The sequence below is a fragment of the Carassius gibelio genome, chromosome A1 (assembly GCF_023724105.1).
Source record: "Carassius gibelio isolate Cgi1373 ecotype wild population from Czech Republic chromosome A1, carGib1.2-hapl.c, whole genome shotgun sequence".
Lineage (NCBI taxonomy): Eukaryota > Metazoa > Chordata > Actinopteri > Cypriniformes > Cyprinidae > Carassius > Carassius gibelio.
The window spans coordinates 25,999,288-26,014,412 of NC_068371.1; the positions used below are offsets into that span (position 1 = coordinate 25,999,288).

Below are 15,125 nucleotides of genomic sequence, written 5' to 3' on the forward strand. Positions count from 1 at the left end.
CAGGTAACTGCAGTATTGATGACAATGGAAATTAATTGCATTTCACACTAGATACTTATTAACTGACAGCTGAATTCTTACATCATTTGAAATTCCAAGTTAACAAATCCTGAACACTTTGTAACCCAGAATAAATATATATTGAAAACTAATGATCAACATTTGCAATGCTTAAATGAACTGGTGACCTAACGGCCTAATGTTTTGTAGTTTTACTCTATATATGATGCACTTTAACCCTGTTTTTTTTCTTCAGAGAATGCGATTTCTTCCAGCAGACAACTGTAAAATGAGCTGTAATTAAAAGCACTTTTTTTTTTATTTGAAAAAAGTTAAATCTAAGCTCTGAGGCAAAACCAGTTGTGAATCACTTGTGCTTTTATGGTGACATCTGCTGGCAAGCAAGACTTTTATTTATATTGTCAAAGAATAGAATTGTATGATTTGATGTGGTCAGTGCTACCATGCGTTTCCCGGGCAGTTTCACAAGGGTATGCTTCTGAATTCAGATTTTTCTATATATGTCTGACCGCTGAAGATATATAATTTATGCAATTTTTCATTCATAGATTGAATTATATCCCATTCAAATAGATATTTCTAACAATACCTCATGATAAAGCTGTAAAATATCACAGTTTAAACTTACCTCAACACCAAAAACTTTGAGTCACAATATCTTTTTTATTTTCTTTACGTTACGTAGATTTTTTATTGTTATTGGGCTTTCATAGAGTGAAATATAAACAAAATTAACAAAATTCTACTCTGTTCTAGCTTAAGTCAAAATACCACTGTATCTTATACACCCATGTATGGGTGCTTGGACACCAATACTCATTCTTTATATATACCATTTTCCACATTTAAGACAAACAAAACATTGAAATAATGCAAATAAAATGTTAATTTAAAACTTCAGTCTTTCACAGGTTATCTGCAGTTTTCTAAGCTCAAATTTAAGACTTTTTAAGACCTGCACAAATAAAATGAATACCATATAAGCGAGGTAGGGCAATGTCTATGATAACATATTAAATGTCTATGGCAACAAATTTAACTGTAAAATTTGAAAAATGGCTTTAAAAAATGTTACGTGTTTTTTTTACAGTTCAGATAGTTTTTCACGAAAACATTTTTTTTTTTTTTACTATAAACGTCACATTCAGCCTTTAAACCATTTTTAAGAAAAGAAGTCAAAAGTATAAATTATTGTATTCATTTTAACAATTACTATCAATCATTATTTAATTATAATTTTTTTTTTTTATTGTTTAGATTTTTATAATGCATTGTTTTCTTCTCAATCCACCAGTTCACATTTACAACTCGGCGTGGGTTGATTTTCACATTGGTCTGAACTAAAACAGTGGACGAGCTCATAGAAAATGCACATTCATTCTCAGGAGACGTATATTAAACGGCATAAATACAGTGGTTTCCTTGATAATGGTAGTACACAAAGCAGTGCAGTGCTCACATTTTATCAATTAAATCATAGCCTTTTGAAGTTTAATCATAAATTAAGCCATAATCGCAATTCTTGTCTGCCCGTCCCTAAATTTAAAACCTCTTTAAATCATAATTAAGACTTACTTGCACCAGTTAAGATTTTTAAAGGCCTTAAATTAGCTATTTAGGGACCCCCAGAAACCCTGCTTTTAGCTTCTTCAAATCATGTATGCTGCACACTTGGTGGCTGCTTCCCCTTCAGTATGAAGAAAAAAAGTTTAAGAAATAAAGAAAGGAAAAAACCTTTGGGTTTTGTAGAGAAATTCATGCATAGGCATGATTTATACTAAAAACAAGAACGAGCCTTTATATGCAAAGATTTTTGAAATGAGAAACAAATTCATTCAAGTGTGTCCATGCATTTGCCTGGTAGTGTATATATTACCCATGTGACACAAACAACAAGCAGATTAGAGACGTAACAAGCACTGATTTATTTAAATAGATGAAACTTAAAAGAATTTTTAACAAAAAAAATAAAATAAAAAAACATCACTCCAAAACAGTAACAAAGAAAATGAATTTGTTCTCTCACTGGAAGACATTTCAGAGGTGTGTTTTCATATATATATTTTCTAAAATGTGGAACAAAAGAACAAGAAATGCTAATAAAAGGTGTTGACAATGTTCATCAAACCCTGTGCTTTTTGATCACTTCCCCCATTTTTTAACACCATGTACTACCCAAGAACGGGTGACCTCCAACATGTATAAACTCTAGAGGCTTACCGAAATCAACAATTAAGAGAGAAAATAAAAAGCCTAGAAAAAAAACTCTTCATTGTATTATTGACATTAATGGCAGTATCTTAAACATCTGTGTTGCCAGGGTTAATTACGTCTGTTGATCGTTTCCAAATGCAAAAGCAACAACAGCACCTGTTTGGAAACTTTTCAGCTAAGTGCATGAGGAGAACCTTTCAACATAAGTTAAACAAAAATCGCCAATCCCCACAAAGGCATATTTTCACTTAAACAATCTAGCGCATCTCCTGTAAGGCACTACCTGGACCGCCTATCCTTCTTGGCCCTATCTGCACTTTTTTCCATAGTCTTTTCACTGTCACCCCTGCATTTGGGGCAGTACCATTTCCCCTTGGGCTTGTAGGTCAGTCCAACACAGGAAAAATGGAACCACTCAATAGGACACTGCTCATTGTCGCAGCCAATCATCTCCCCATAGGACACCTGTTCACAGAGGCAGTAGGTGGGCTCATTGGGATCGATGGTGAACTCCACCGGCGATGCTTCTCGCTCTTGCTTGGCCTTGGAGCGCTTCTTCTTCTTCGCCGACTTGGACTTCTTCTCACGGGGCTGCGGCGGAGGCTCCTCGCCCAGGTCTTCCAGGGCTCCATTGGAACAAGTGTCACGGCTCTCGCTGTTGCGTTGACGCCTTGGTCGCCGCGCTGAAGAGCGTTCAGGCATAACGTTCGCCGAGGTGCTCGGAGGGTCATGCCTCACCTTCTCCGCAGGTCGCTCGGCGTCTCCCGGCTCCAAGAAACAAGGCGAGTGGGCCTCGATCTGACGCGAGCGGTTCTCCACCACCTCCATCATCTGTGTGACCACATGGATCTTCTCATCTCCCAGCTCCTGACTGCTGATGAGTGCCCGCTGCAATTGAATCTGCAGTCGCTTGCGCTGCCCGCTGTCAGTCTCCGTTTTGTACTTTTCATAGATCTCATCCACCTCCTTGAGGACCTCTGAGTGGCACAGAAAGCAGAGAAAGTGAGGAGGTGACGCATACTTCCAATCAAAATGTTAGAAAATTAAGGGAGGCAGCTTGTGCACGCACAATAGATTTTACAAAGCCACATTTTAACATACTACAGTCGGTTGTTTGCTGTTCGCATGCTAGGGTTGCTCTAGTGCTACCCCTGCCGCTGTGTAACAAAAACATACGAGCAGCCTACCTGCCCAAGCGTAAGCTCCTCGGTAGGATTTTTTTTATTATTATTTTTAACAATCATGAAATAGCAACGTTAATTAATCATTTTCGTTGCATTTAAGTCATTTTGAACAGTAACCTTCATTTGCGAAGTGTGAAGTCGAACTCGAAGGCGTCGACATCGAGCTGTGGATGTTTCGGCTACATGCGAACAAAACACACGCCGACTGAAAGCACCATTACGTCGATACTATGGCAACTAAAGCGATGCGTTAAAAGAGCACAGCTAAACAACAGTAGAGAGTATGCACTAGTCAAAATGGCTGATCACTGGTTGTAGGATAGTGTTACTGGAACATACACAGCTGAATATGCCAAAGACCAAATACAACCCAAACACAGCGGGCGTGGACAGCTTTGGAAGCACTGATAAATGTTTCATAAAAATGTGTTCTATGTTATTGTGAGGGATCGAAACGAAGCCGGTCTACAGGGCGAAGTGCACACGATGTAAATGAACGTAAATATCCATCATATCGCGCTGGGACCATACACCAAATGTTTCGCTTACCTTGATACTTGGTGTCGATCTCTCGTAACAACGACACATTCCTCTGAATGTCCAAAGGCAGCGACTCGACACATTCCAAATAATCCTCCACGTAGTTGACAAGCTGCGCTTTTTCCACGTTTGGATAATGCCCTAACATGATGATAGTAATGCATCAAGCAGCTATGCGCCTTTTCGAGGAGAACTGCGGCTTAAAAAGAGGTGCTTTTCACTCATAGGTTCCTTTAAAATTGGATGGTAGTTGGCAACCTTGTGGAGAGCCACTCTTTCCGGACAAATTCAGTCGAGTCTTCTCTGGCTACGAGAGAACTCCTTCAAACAAAACTATCAGATGTGCGCATGCGTAGGATCAGCCCATAAAATGCATCCTCGGAAGGTTTAGCAAATGGATGGTGGCGTTGCAGAGATGTGGGCGGATCGCGGGATCAGTTGGGCGCGTCCAGAGTTCGTATGGAACCGGAGGTTCGATTCATTAAAAGCGAGATCGAACCATAAGACCACAGCATAGACGTCAGCACTGTTAGCTGTATATTGTTGATGATGAGATGAAGTAATGGGTGGGGAATAAAACTTCTGTACAGAGAGCTATAAATTAATAGGGGCTAGGGACCACTGATGGAAAAAAAGGCCCCGAAACTCAAAGTTCAACTTAGATTTAAGATTTTAAGAATACTTTATTTGAGTTCTCAAAAGATGACAGAGCAATATAATCACAGACACGTAAATAAATATACATGTAAATATAAAAGATACAGATGTATAATAAAAATATAAATATAATAAAATGTAAAAACAGTAGGGCAGTCAGTAAGACAAATAAAACATCCTAATGAATTCTTCATAATAATTTTTTATCCTGTTTCCTAATATTTTATATAGCCAACAATCATCAATGATGCAAATGTATTTTGGTATGTTATAAACGCCACTTATAAATTATTTTAATCAAGGAATTTTGCCATCAGTGATAAATAGCTAATCTATTTTAGAATGGTAAGAATGAAATCCCCTGAAAAATCAGCTCTCGGGAACACATAGACACAGGTTGGCATAAGTGACACCTTCAACGTGTGTTCAACAAATTAAAATATGGTGACATGCCAATCAGCTAATCAACTCAAAACACCTGCAAAGCCTTCAAAATGGTCTCTCAGTTTGGTTCACTAGCCTACACAATCATGGGGAAGACTGCTGATCTGACAGTTGTTCAAAAGACAATCATTGACACCCTTCACAAGGAGGGCAAACCACAAACATTCACTGCCAAAAAAGCTGGCTGTTCACAGAGTGCTGTATCAGAGCATGTTAACAGAAAGTTGAGTTGAAGGAGAAAGTGGGGAAGAAAAAGATGCACAACCAACCAAGAGATCCACAACCTCAAGCAAAATCGATTCAAGAATTTAAGTGAACTTCACAAAGAATGGACTGAGGCTGGGGTCAAAGCATACAGACATGTCAAGGAATTTGGCTACAGTTGTCATATTCCTCTTGTTAAATGTACAGGTTGTAGGACCCGCCACGAGAGGGCGCTCTATTAAAACAATAACAATCGTGTGGTTTGATGACGCTAAGAAGGTGCGTTGGATGATGGGATTTGTTGTCTTCTACCCAACCGCTGACGGCCATCAATCAGACAGAAATATAAATCATGGATTTAACGGATGAGGTAAAGTTTTATAAATGTTGTGCTTGATGTCAGAATTTTCAAATGCGAGTTCAATGATTTGCGTGAGTAGATTACATACAAAGTCAATGCAAAGACGTGATTAGACTATGGATCAGACGCGTCCTCGCGCGAGTCTAGAGATGCGATGCCCTGCGTTTGACCTGTATGCCGCATAATACTAATCTTGTTGGTTGTTATAATAGCATACGTTTTCTGTAAAGATACGAATCAAAACAACTCATCTGTCGAGTAAAACACAAGTTTACAGGAGCTGTCCTTGTTGACAGAACCAGCGGCAGACAGTAAACAATAATTATGTTCCATAAATAAGTAACACAATCCACCATAAAACGTTCAAGAAGTAGTAAATAAGGAACTGCTTAAAGCAAGCTAGTGGTCTGCTGGACGCTTGACACTACTTCCGCATTTGTCCACAACTCTGTTGTCATGTGGTTTCTACGTCAGTAAAGGAGGTAACAAAGGGTAAATAACGTCATTGACAGACGACTGCACTGCCCTGTGTCACTGTTTAGAATGGGAATTTACAAGTAGTTAAAAACATTAGAGATATTGTTAGTAATCAGCTGGACAAAATATATGAAACTAGCTTAGTGGTTTTTGCATATTTTACTGCAAATATCTTACAAATTGTACCTTTAAGCCACTCTTGAACCATAGACAACGTCAGAGGTGTCTTACCTGGGCTAGGGAGAAGAATAACTGGACTGTTGCCCAGTGGTCCAAAGTCCTCTTTTCAGATGAGAGCAAGTTTTGTATTTCATTTGGAAACCAAGGTCCTAGAGTCTGGAGGAAGGGTGGAGAAGCTCATAGCCCAAGTTGCTTGAAGTCCAGTGCTAAGTTTCCACAGTCTGTGATGATTTGGGGTGCAATGTCATCTGCTGGTGTTGGTCCATTGGCCTTTTTTGGAAACCAAAGCCACTGCACCCGTTTACCAAGAAATTTTGGAGCACTTTTTGTTTCCTTCTGCAGACCAGCTTTTTGAAGATGCTGATTTCATTTTCCAGCAGGATTTGGCACCTGCCCACACTGCCAAAAGCACAAAATGTTGGTTAAATGACCATGGTGTTGGTGTGCTTGACTGGCCAGAAAACCCACCAGACCTGAACCCTGTAGATAATCTCTGGAGTATTGTCTGGTGGTATATTGGGCTTCTATACCACCTCAGCAGTACCACAAACTGATCACCTCCATTCCACGAATTGTGGCAGTAATTAAAGCAAAAGGAGCCCGTACCAAGTATTGAGTACATGTACAGTAAATTAACATACTTTCCAAAAAAGGCTAACTTTTTTCTAAATACTAACAATTCACTAAAAAAACATTTTTTTTTTTTTTTTTTTTTTTATTGGTTAATTTGCGAAAACAAAAAAACAAGAAAAAAAACATTGTGGATAATTCAAGACCAGAGCTTTTATAAGGTATGTGTAAATGAGTTACAGAGACATTTTATTTTGTGTATGTTCATTAAATAAATATTGTGTGGGTCTGTTTGTGTGTGTGTGTGTGTGTGTATATATATATATATATATATTATAAGTTAAAATCTGAGGTACATTAGTAAAAGTTTAATTTAATTTGTTCTCCATTAATCCCATCCAAGTGCAAACACAGTAAAAAAAAAGGCTTCTTTATGTACAGCAGCGATACTATATAGCACCTTAACCACCCCAAAGAACCGCTGAAGAACCACTGAAGAACCATGCAGGGGATTAACAGGTTCTTTATAAGGTGGTGCTATATAGCAGTGGTCCCCAACCCCCGGGCCGCAGACCGGTACTGGTCCGTGTGTCATTTGGTACCGGGCCGCACAAGAAGGAATAAATAATTTACATTAAAGCTGCAGTTGGTAACTTTTGGCGCTCGCGTCTGGCGGAAGAACATTGTAGCCGGAGCTACTTCTCTCTGTTTACATCTATTGCGAGTCACGCAGGTACTGTGCTACTCTGTAGAGTTGCCGACCCCAACCAGACTAAAATAGTCTGAATATAAACACTTATTAAAGGTGTACCGTAGTGATTCAGGATAAGACAAAAACACGGTTTGGAAAATGGATTCATGATGTACTCGCTCAACACAAAACAACACTGTGGCACAGCCTTGCGCTGACTGGACCAGAAGAGCCGTGAGCGGTGGATTTTTGCAAAACAAATAACAAGGAGGTGGAAGTGTGCTGAGCCATAACGATCTTTTATTTTGGAAAAAGGCCATATGCTCTTTGTTTTTTTCATGGATTTTATATTCGTTTTTGTGGTGCATCTTATTTTTTAGGCATGTTTAAACGTCACCATAGTGACCATAATCAGTGAAAAAAAAGTGGGTTAGTGGGCAGAGAGGATGTTATCCATGTTATGTTGTTGGCACGATGTTAAAAGGACGCTGCTAAATAAAGTTTTAAACGAATACAGGCACGTTTTATTATGAATGCTATCGCTTTATTTGACAACTTGTGAACTCTTCAACTATAACACCCACTGACTGCAATGATAGTGCTAGGAATAGCCAGGACAATTTTTAATATAACTCTGACTGGATTTGTTTGAAAGAAGAAAGTCATATACACCTAGGATGCTTCGAGGGTGAGTAAAACACAAGCTAATATTCCTTTTTGGGTGAACTAACCCTTTAAGTGCACTTCTTTTTCACAAGGGAATGCATTATCTCAGCTGACCAGCAGGTGGTGCAAGCGGGTGTTGACCATAGACTGTGGTGCTGACGAAGACCAAAGCAAAAGGTAGTGCAAGCCATTCATACACAAAAAACTAATTTGCATAAATGGAGCAAGCATTAAGTATATCTTATTATTATCACGGCCAGACTATGTGTCGAAAAGCTGATTAAGACAAAAACTGCTTTTATGTTTAAAGCTGCAGTCCGTAAATTTTGCATATTTGTCGTCATCTACGTTAAAAACCTGGAATTGCAGTTCCTTTGCGGAATTATATTCCATGCGTGGGTTGTGATCCAGCGCGGATGAATCTGTTTTGAGCTGAATGTGTAAATGTAAGTCACCGCGGTGTGGATATTCACCGTACTTAGTAATCACAGATTCTACCCTACGTCTTGGAATATATGACCCAAATAACAATTTTCACCATATATTGTCTTCTGAACAAGTAAGTAACATGTCTGCCATGCTTTATTTTTATGCCAACCGAGTTAAAAAGCATTACGATAACTTCTAACGATCAATTAGCTCATAACACATCAAACCCTGCAAATTATTATTATTATTATTATTATTATTATTATTATTTATGCTCAAATTATTAATGTTAACAACATCAGCATTGTGTGGCTATGAGTATAATGTGTATTAGCATGTAGATTTCAATTTCTGTACAGTGTCTTTAATTGTCTCATCATTTGAATTTCATTATTTTAACCCGAAAAGCAACTGTTCTAATCGAACTGATTGTCTTTTAAACCCAGGCTATCTGTAATTAGAAACCCATTTAAAACTGGAATAAAATGTAATTTAATTCACACGTGTTTCGTATAATTATTCTTGATTATTTCTTGACATTTAATTACAGCTGCTGTGGCTATAAATAAACGATCCGCCACCTGCAGGATCCTCACCATAGACTGTATGAAAACATGTCTAGTAGCCGGGACAACAACTTTACTACATATGTGATGTAATGACGCAAGTAATTTCCCGCGAAAACCTACCCGTACCGAATTAGAAAACTTACTATTAAATTAATCGTTGTGAATCGGGCTAAAGTAAGGCGATAGTTTCTAACACTGGCTGGTTATGTACTTGCTCAAATATTGATTTTGGATCATTTTTAACCCCAAAAAGTTACGGACTGCAGTTTTAATTTGTGCCAACTGTATTGTGAGTGAAAAGTCTGATGAAACACGACTGTAATGTAACACTTTTAAAACGAAAAAGACATTATTCAGTCATTATTCAGTAATATATTTCATAATCAAAGTCTTGTGTTTTGAAGCAATGTGCAAGCTGTATTATTTAAATTTACCCCACAGACATTTTAAACTGAAATAATATAAACTTATCATCCAAGAATGCATAACGTTAGATATATTTAAAATAACATAAATGCTACCAAACGAGCATTTTAATTCATGTTACAATTACATTTAACAGTTACTTATATTTACATTACTGCACCAAAGATTATCAAAACGAATACTGAAGCATTCTTACTTGAGTTGCAACGCTTTTGATGTCCCGAACAACAACAAAAAATTACTTGTGAAGGTGTAAAGTATATATGCCTACTGTTCCAAGCTTAAGTTGTGGCTCCGCCTACAGAGAGAAATTAGCCAATAAGCATTTGCACACCTTTAGCGTCGCCAGTCCAAATAGGGCTCGCTGCAGCCTGCGGTGGACATCCAACCCCGCCCACATCCACGTGTGACGTAGGACACCACGCCCATCCCCTATACGACCCCGCCCATGCCCGAGTGTGACGTCAAAGCCACGCCCATGTCAAATAAGTCACCCGCAGCCTTAGAATCTGTGGAACATATCGTGTTCTAGAAATGACGTCACAATGAAAGTAAGAATAAAATAGCCTGCAACTCTTATTATTACTTCATTTGCGATTTTGATCATCCTCAACTGCATGCATTCATTCTTATAACTTTTTACTTGTTACAAATTGCTTTTTGGTCATCTACAACTTTGCTCATCAGCAGTTTAAAGAACAGCAGTTAAAAAATAAGATTGAAAAATCAAATATCACACTGCAAAAAAGCTGAGAATTGTGGTCAAGTGTACAATTTCCAACCATGTACAGCACCACATTATTCCAGCGAAGCGGTGGAAACCCATTCACCACTCCCACCTCAACACAACCTGTTTCTGAAGTGGATGAGGTGAAAAGAGGAAAAACGAAGACGAAATTAAAAAAGATTAAGAGGGTTTGGAAGGCACTATTTGGTAATAGGGGAGCTGGTGAAAAATACACAGAGAAGACAAGCTCATCTGAGGGTGAGAAAAAAGATCAGGGAGCTGATGCAGCTGTGCTACAGTCTAGGAGAAACACCAATAGTAAGTTACATGACCAAGTTATGAGAATATAAAATGCATTTATTTGCTTAAGTCTGTCCAGGACTATATACTTATTTTTTAGTTCATGAGCACCTAAAAAAATAAGGCACAGTGAAAAATTTAGGGTCATGTTACATCATACAAAATACTTTTGCTCAAACATTGAAAAACTAAACTGTGTGTTTGATACATGGCACATGAAAATAGATGCTGTCACATTTTCATAGCCATTTTCAGCCTTGAATGAATCAGTCTATGATCATGAAGAACAATTTTCATTAAAAAAATATTAACAGATCAATAGTCTATGAAAGAACGTTCAAATATGAATAAGAAAATATATGATTAAACTTGAAAGGCATTACTTTTTTTATTTAGTATACAGTATTTAGTATATTTAGTATGTATTTAATAAATACATTTTTAGTATACACTCAAAGGTATTTTAAATATCTGTTAAGCATTAATGTATTTATAATGTAAATTATGGTATGTTAATGTTATATGAAACATTAATAAATATTAATGTTATATGAAAGTTGTTATAAAGTGTATTGGGAAGACATCACTTGCATGCTGAAGTAATTTTTCACTTGCACATGAGAATGAAAATGCTTGCACTATAGAGGACTGCCGAGCATCAGAAAAAATGACTTCATAGTTAATAGCTAGTGTACTTGCAGTAATATGAGTAGGCGCTAAGAAGAGGATGTCATATCGTATTTATCTTATATTCATAATAATGGTTAATGTCATTCCTCTTTAGACCAGATTTCCAGTGTCCAAGGCCTCCTTCAAGATGTGGCCTGCACTGAGCTTGCCTCTGATGTGGATAGGGCGAAAGGAGGAAGAAAGAAGGAGAAATGTGAAAAGTCGATTTGGAAGGTACTTTTTGGTTGTATGAGACCTAGTAAAAAAGTCCTCCAAACTCCACCCTGCACTGTGGTCGCCCAGAATGTTGACACCCTCCAAGCTCCAGGCCACACCATCAACAACCAGAGTGTTGATGCCAAACAAACTCCAGTCCAAGTCGAGTCTGACTGGAGTGTTGAGGCCCAACAAGCTCCAGCCCAACAAGCTCCAGCCCAGGTCGAGTCTGACTGGAGTGTTGATGCCCAACAAGCTCCAGCCCAGGTCGAGTCTGACTGGAGTGTTGATGCCCAACAAGCTCCAGCCCGGGTCGAGTCTGACTGGAGTGTTGATGCCCAACAAGCTCCAGCCCAGGTCGAGTCTGAGTGGAGTGCTGATGCCCAACAAGCTCCAGCCCAACAAGCTCCAGCCCAGGTCGAGTCTGAGTGGAGTGCTGATGCCCAACAAGCTCCAGCCCAGGTCGAGTCTGACTGGAGTGTTGATGCCCAACAAGCTCCAGCCCAACAAGCTCCAGCCCAGGTCGAGTCTGACTGGAGTGTTGATGCCCAACAAGCTCCAGCCCAGGTCGAGTCTGACTGGCGTCTTGATGCCCAACAAGCTCCAGCCCAACAAGCTCCAGCCCAGGTCGAGTCTGACTGGAGTGTTGATGCCCAACAAGCTCCAGCCCAACAAGCTCCAGCCCAGGTCGAGTCTGACTGGAGTCTTGAAGCCCAACAAGCTCCAGCCCAACAAGCTCCAGCCCAGGTCGAGTCTGACTGGAGTCTTGAAGCCCAACAAGCTCCAGCCCAGGTCGAGTCTGACTGGAGTGTGGATGCCCAACAAGCTCCAGCCCAACAAGCTCCAGCCCAGGTCGAGTCTGACTGGAGTGTTGACGCTCAACAAGCTCCAGCCCACCAAGCTCCAGCCCAGGTTGAGTCTGACTGGAGTGTTGATGCCCAACAAGCTCCAGCCCAGGTCGAGTCTGACTGGAGTCTTGATGCCCACCAAGCTCCAGCCCAACAAGCTCCAGCCCAGGTCGAGTCTGACTGGAGTCTTGAAGCCCAACAAGCTCCAGCCCGGGTCGAGTCTGACTGGAGTGTGGATGCCCAACAAGCTCCAGCCCAACAAGCTCCAGCCCAGGTCGATTTTGACTGGAGTGTTGATGCTCAACAAGCTCCAGCCCAGGTCGAGTCTGAATGGACTGTTGACGCTCAACAAGCTCCAGCCCGCCAAGCTCCAGCCCAGGTCGAGTCTGACTGGAGTGTTGATGCCCAACAAGCTCCAGCCCAACAAGCTCTAGCCCAGGTCGAGTCTGACTGGAGTGTTGATGCTCAACAAGCTCCAGCCCAGGTTGAGTCTGACTGGAGTCTTGATGCCCAACAAGCTCCAGCCCAACAAGCTCCAGCCCAGGTTGAGTCTGACTGGAGTCTTGATGCCCAACAAGCTCCAGCCCAGGTCGAGTATGAGTGGAGTACTGATGCCCAACAAGCTCCAGCCCAACAAGCTCCAGCCCAGGTCGAGTCTGACTGGAGTGTTGATGCACTCCAAGGTCCAGTACCTGCTGTGTCTGACTGGAGTGCGGACATCCTACAAACTCCAGGCCACACCAAGTCTTTATTTGATCCTTGCTCAGGTATGAATCAGCCTTTCATTTGCACTTTGGAAATGTATACTTAATAACTGATTTTTATGTGGTAATTGATGAATAAGAATTTGAAGTTCTTATGGAAAAAAACTGTTTTGATAATTTTGTTTTACTTCTAATTAAAATATCCAAATTAATTTTTATTAATTTGATCTGATAAAACTGCATGTGTAAATTATATAAGATGAGAGAAATTTGTTTGACAGTTTTTTGTTAAATAAATATAAACTTTGTTGGACATGGCTTGATTTTTAATGTCAAATACTCTTATTTATCTTTTATAGACATCTTTTCCTACTATGAAGTCGGCAATATGCTGGGTCAAGGAGGATTTGGAGCCGTCTATGAAGGGAGGCGTGTGAAGGATGGCCTTGAGGTATAATTTTTTATTTATATACTACTTTTTTACCTAGCCAGTAATATCTTATCTTCATCCTTTTGCATTTGGTGCAAGTCCTTCTAGTGTATCTTGTGTTTTACATTTTTACTTGGAATTTATATTCACAAAACTTTACATACCTGTTCAGGAATAATGATTTCAATGATATGACCTCTACACATGTTAATTATAAATATTTATCATACAAATTCTTCTTCTTTTTTGTTGATCAGGTGGCAGTGAAATTTGTCAAGAAAACAGAGCATATGCACTACATCAGCTTTGTAAGTAGACAGTGCTTTCTATATTTTTTCCCTTGAGTGGCTGTTTTCAGTATTTGGGAATCCACCTCTGTTTAACCATCTTAAAACTGGGTTTCCTTTCAGCCTGAACCTCTTCCACTGGAGGTAGCTCTTTTAATCCTCGTAAATGAAGGCCCCAGAGTTCCCCAGATAATCCAGCTGCTGGACTGGAAGGATGTGGGTGAATACTGCATCATGATTCTGGAGCGGCCTATTCCTTGCGAGGACTTGTTTGATTTTGTGCAGCGCCATGGAGGAAGAATCGATGAGGAGTTGGCTCGGGTTGTCATGCAGCAGACAACACAAGCCGCTTACATGAGCTGCCAACGTGGAGTGCTCCACCGAGACATCAAAAAGGAAAACATTCTGATCAACAAGGACACCCTAGAAGTCAAACTAATTGACTTTGGGTGTGGCGACCTCCTTCAAAGGGCACCCTATACTACATTCAGGGGTATGTATTGAAGCCATGGAATAGGAATCACTCAAGTACCATGCTAATGGGCGCCTAGACAAAATGCTGTGGTAATGCAATTCACATAACACAAAATCTCTTTTTCTGACAGGCACACGAATGTACTGTCCACCCGAATTCATATCAGAGGGCAAGTACCACGGGGAGCCGGCGACGGTATATTCATTGGGAGTGCTCTTGTTCTCGCTGGTATGCGGGACATTTCCAGATAACGCCGACCTGATTATGATCAATCGGAACCGTTGGTGTATAGCTGGCTTATCACTAGGTAAGAACTTCATGACAGCAAAGAAAGCTGATTGTAATTCTAAATTATACAAAAGAGAAGAACAAAACATGACAGGCAAAAGAATAATAGTAATTAATGCAGGATTTTTCTGTCCAGATTTCTAACATCCAGACCTGTCTAGTTGTACAGTTTAGAATAATGAAGCTAAAAGTAATAATCAGCCTCTCTTATCTTTCTGCAGAGTGCTGCCAATTGATCTGCTCTTGCCTGCAGCGTGAGCCAGCAGAGCGACTCGATTTGGCCAAGATTCTGCACCATGAATGGTTTAAGGTACTGAATTAAATTATTTACAAAGTAAAAAAAAAGGTTATTATAAATTGTAAAGATTCTGAAAGCCTTTTGTGTGGTATGTAGCCTATCCTTGTACATATATAGATGATAATTTGTAACAGTAGGAAGACACTCCAGTTTCCAAATTAAAATTTAAAAAATAATAATCCTGATTTTTTTTCTCCTTTATTTCAGGGCTCAGATATGAAGAAATTCGGCAAATAGTGGGCGTGTTCCC

General features: G+C 39.7%; 2 protein-coding genes across 3 annotated transcripts; one reads left to right on the top strand and one right to left on the bottom strand.

The window, feature by feature from the left end:
• Positions 1 to 1,922: 1,922 nt before the first annotated feature.
• On the bottom strand, positions 1,923 to 4,314 carry LOC128016708 (inhibitor of growth protein 2). 2 transcript variants are annotated; one of them, XM_052601410.1, is made up of 2 exons: positions 3,969 to 4,314; positions 1,923 to 3,212 (listed from the first exon to the last, which is right to left on the bottom strand). In XM_052601410.1, the coding sequence occupies exons 1-2, from the start codon at positions 4,105 to 4,107 to the stop codon at positions 2,515 to 2,517; spliced, it is 837 nt and encodes a 278-aa protein (XP_052457370.1). In that variant the 5' UTR covers positions 4,108 to 4,314; the 3' UTR covers positions 1,923 to 2,514. The 2 variants fall into 2 exon arrangements, with proteins under 2 accessions (XP_052457370.1, XP_052457378.1); XM_052601418.1 differs by lacking the exon at positions 3,969 to 4,314 and adding an exon at positions 3,537 to 3,683.
• Positions 4,315 to 11,962: 7,648 nt separating this feature from the next.
• On the top strand, positions 11,963 to 15,112 carry LOC128015909 (uncharacterized; the record flags this gene model as incomplete). The annotated part of the gene is made up of 8 exons (XM_052603785.1): positions 11,963 to 12,877; positions 13,043 to 13,160; positions 13,457 to 13,548; positions 13,785 to 13,835; positions 13,938 to 14,307; positions 14,420 to 14,596; positions 14,799 to 14,887; positions 15,083 to 15,112. Coding segments are annotated over 8 exons (1,842 nt in total), but the record flags the coding sequence as incomplete, so codon positions are not given.
• Between the last annotated feature and the right edge of the window lie 13 nt (positions 15,113 to 15,125).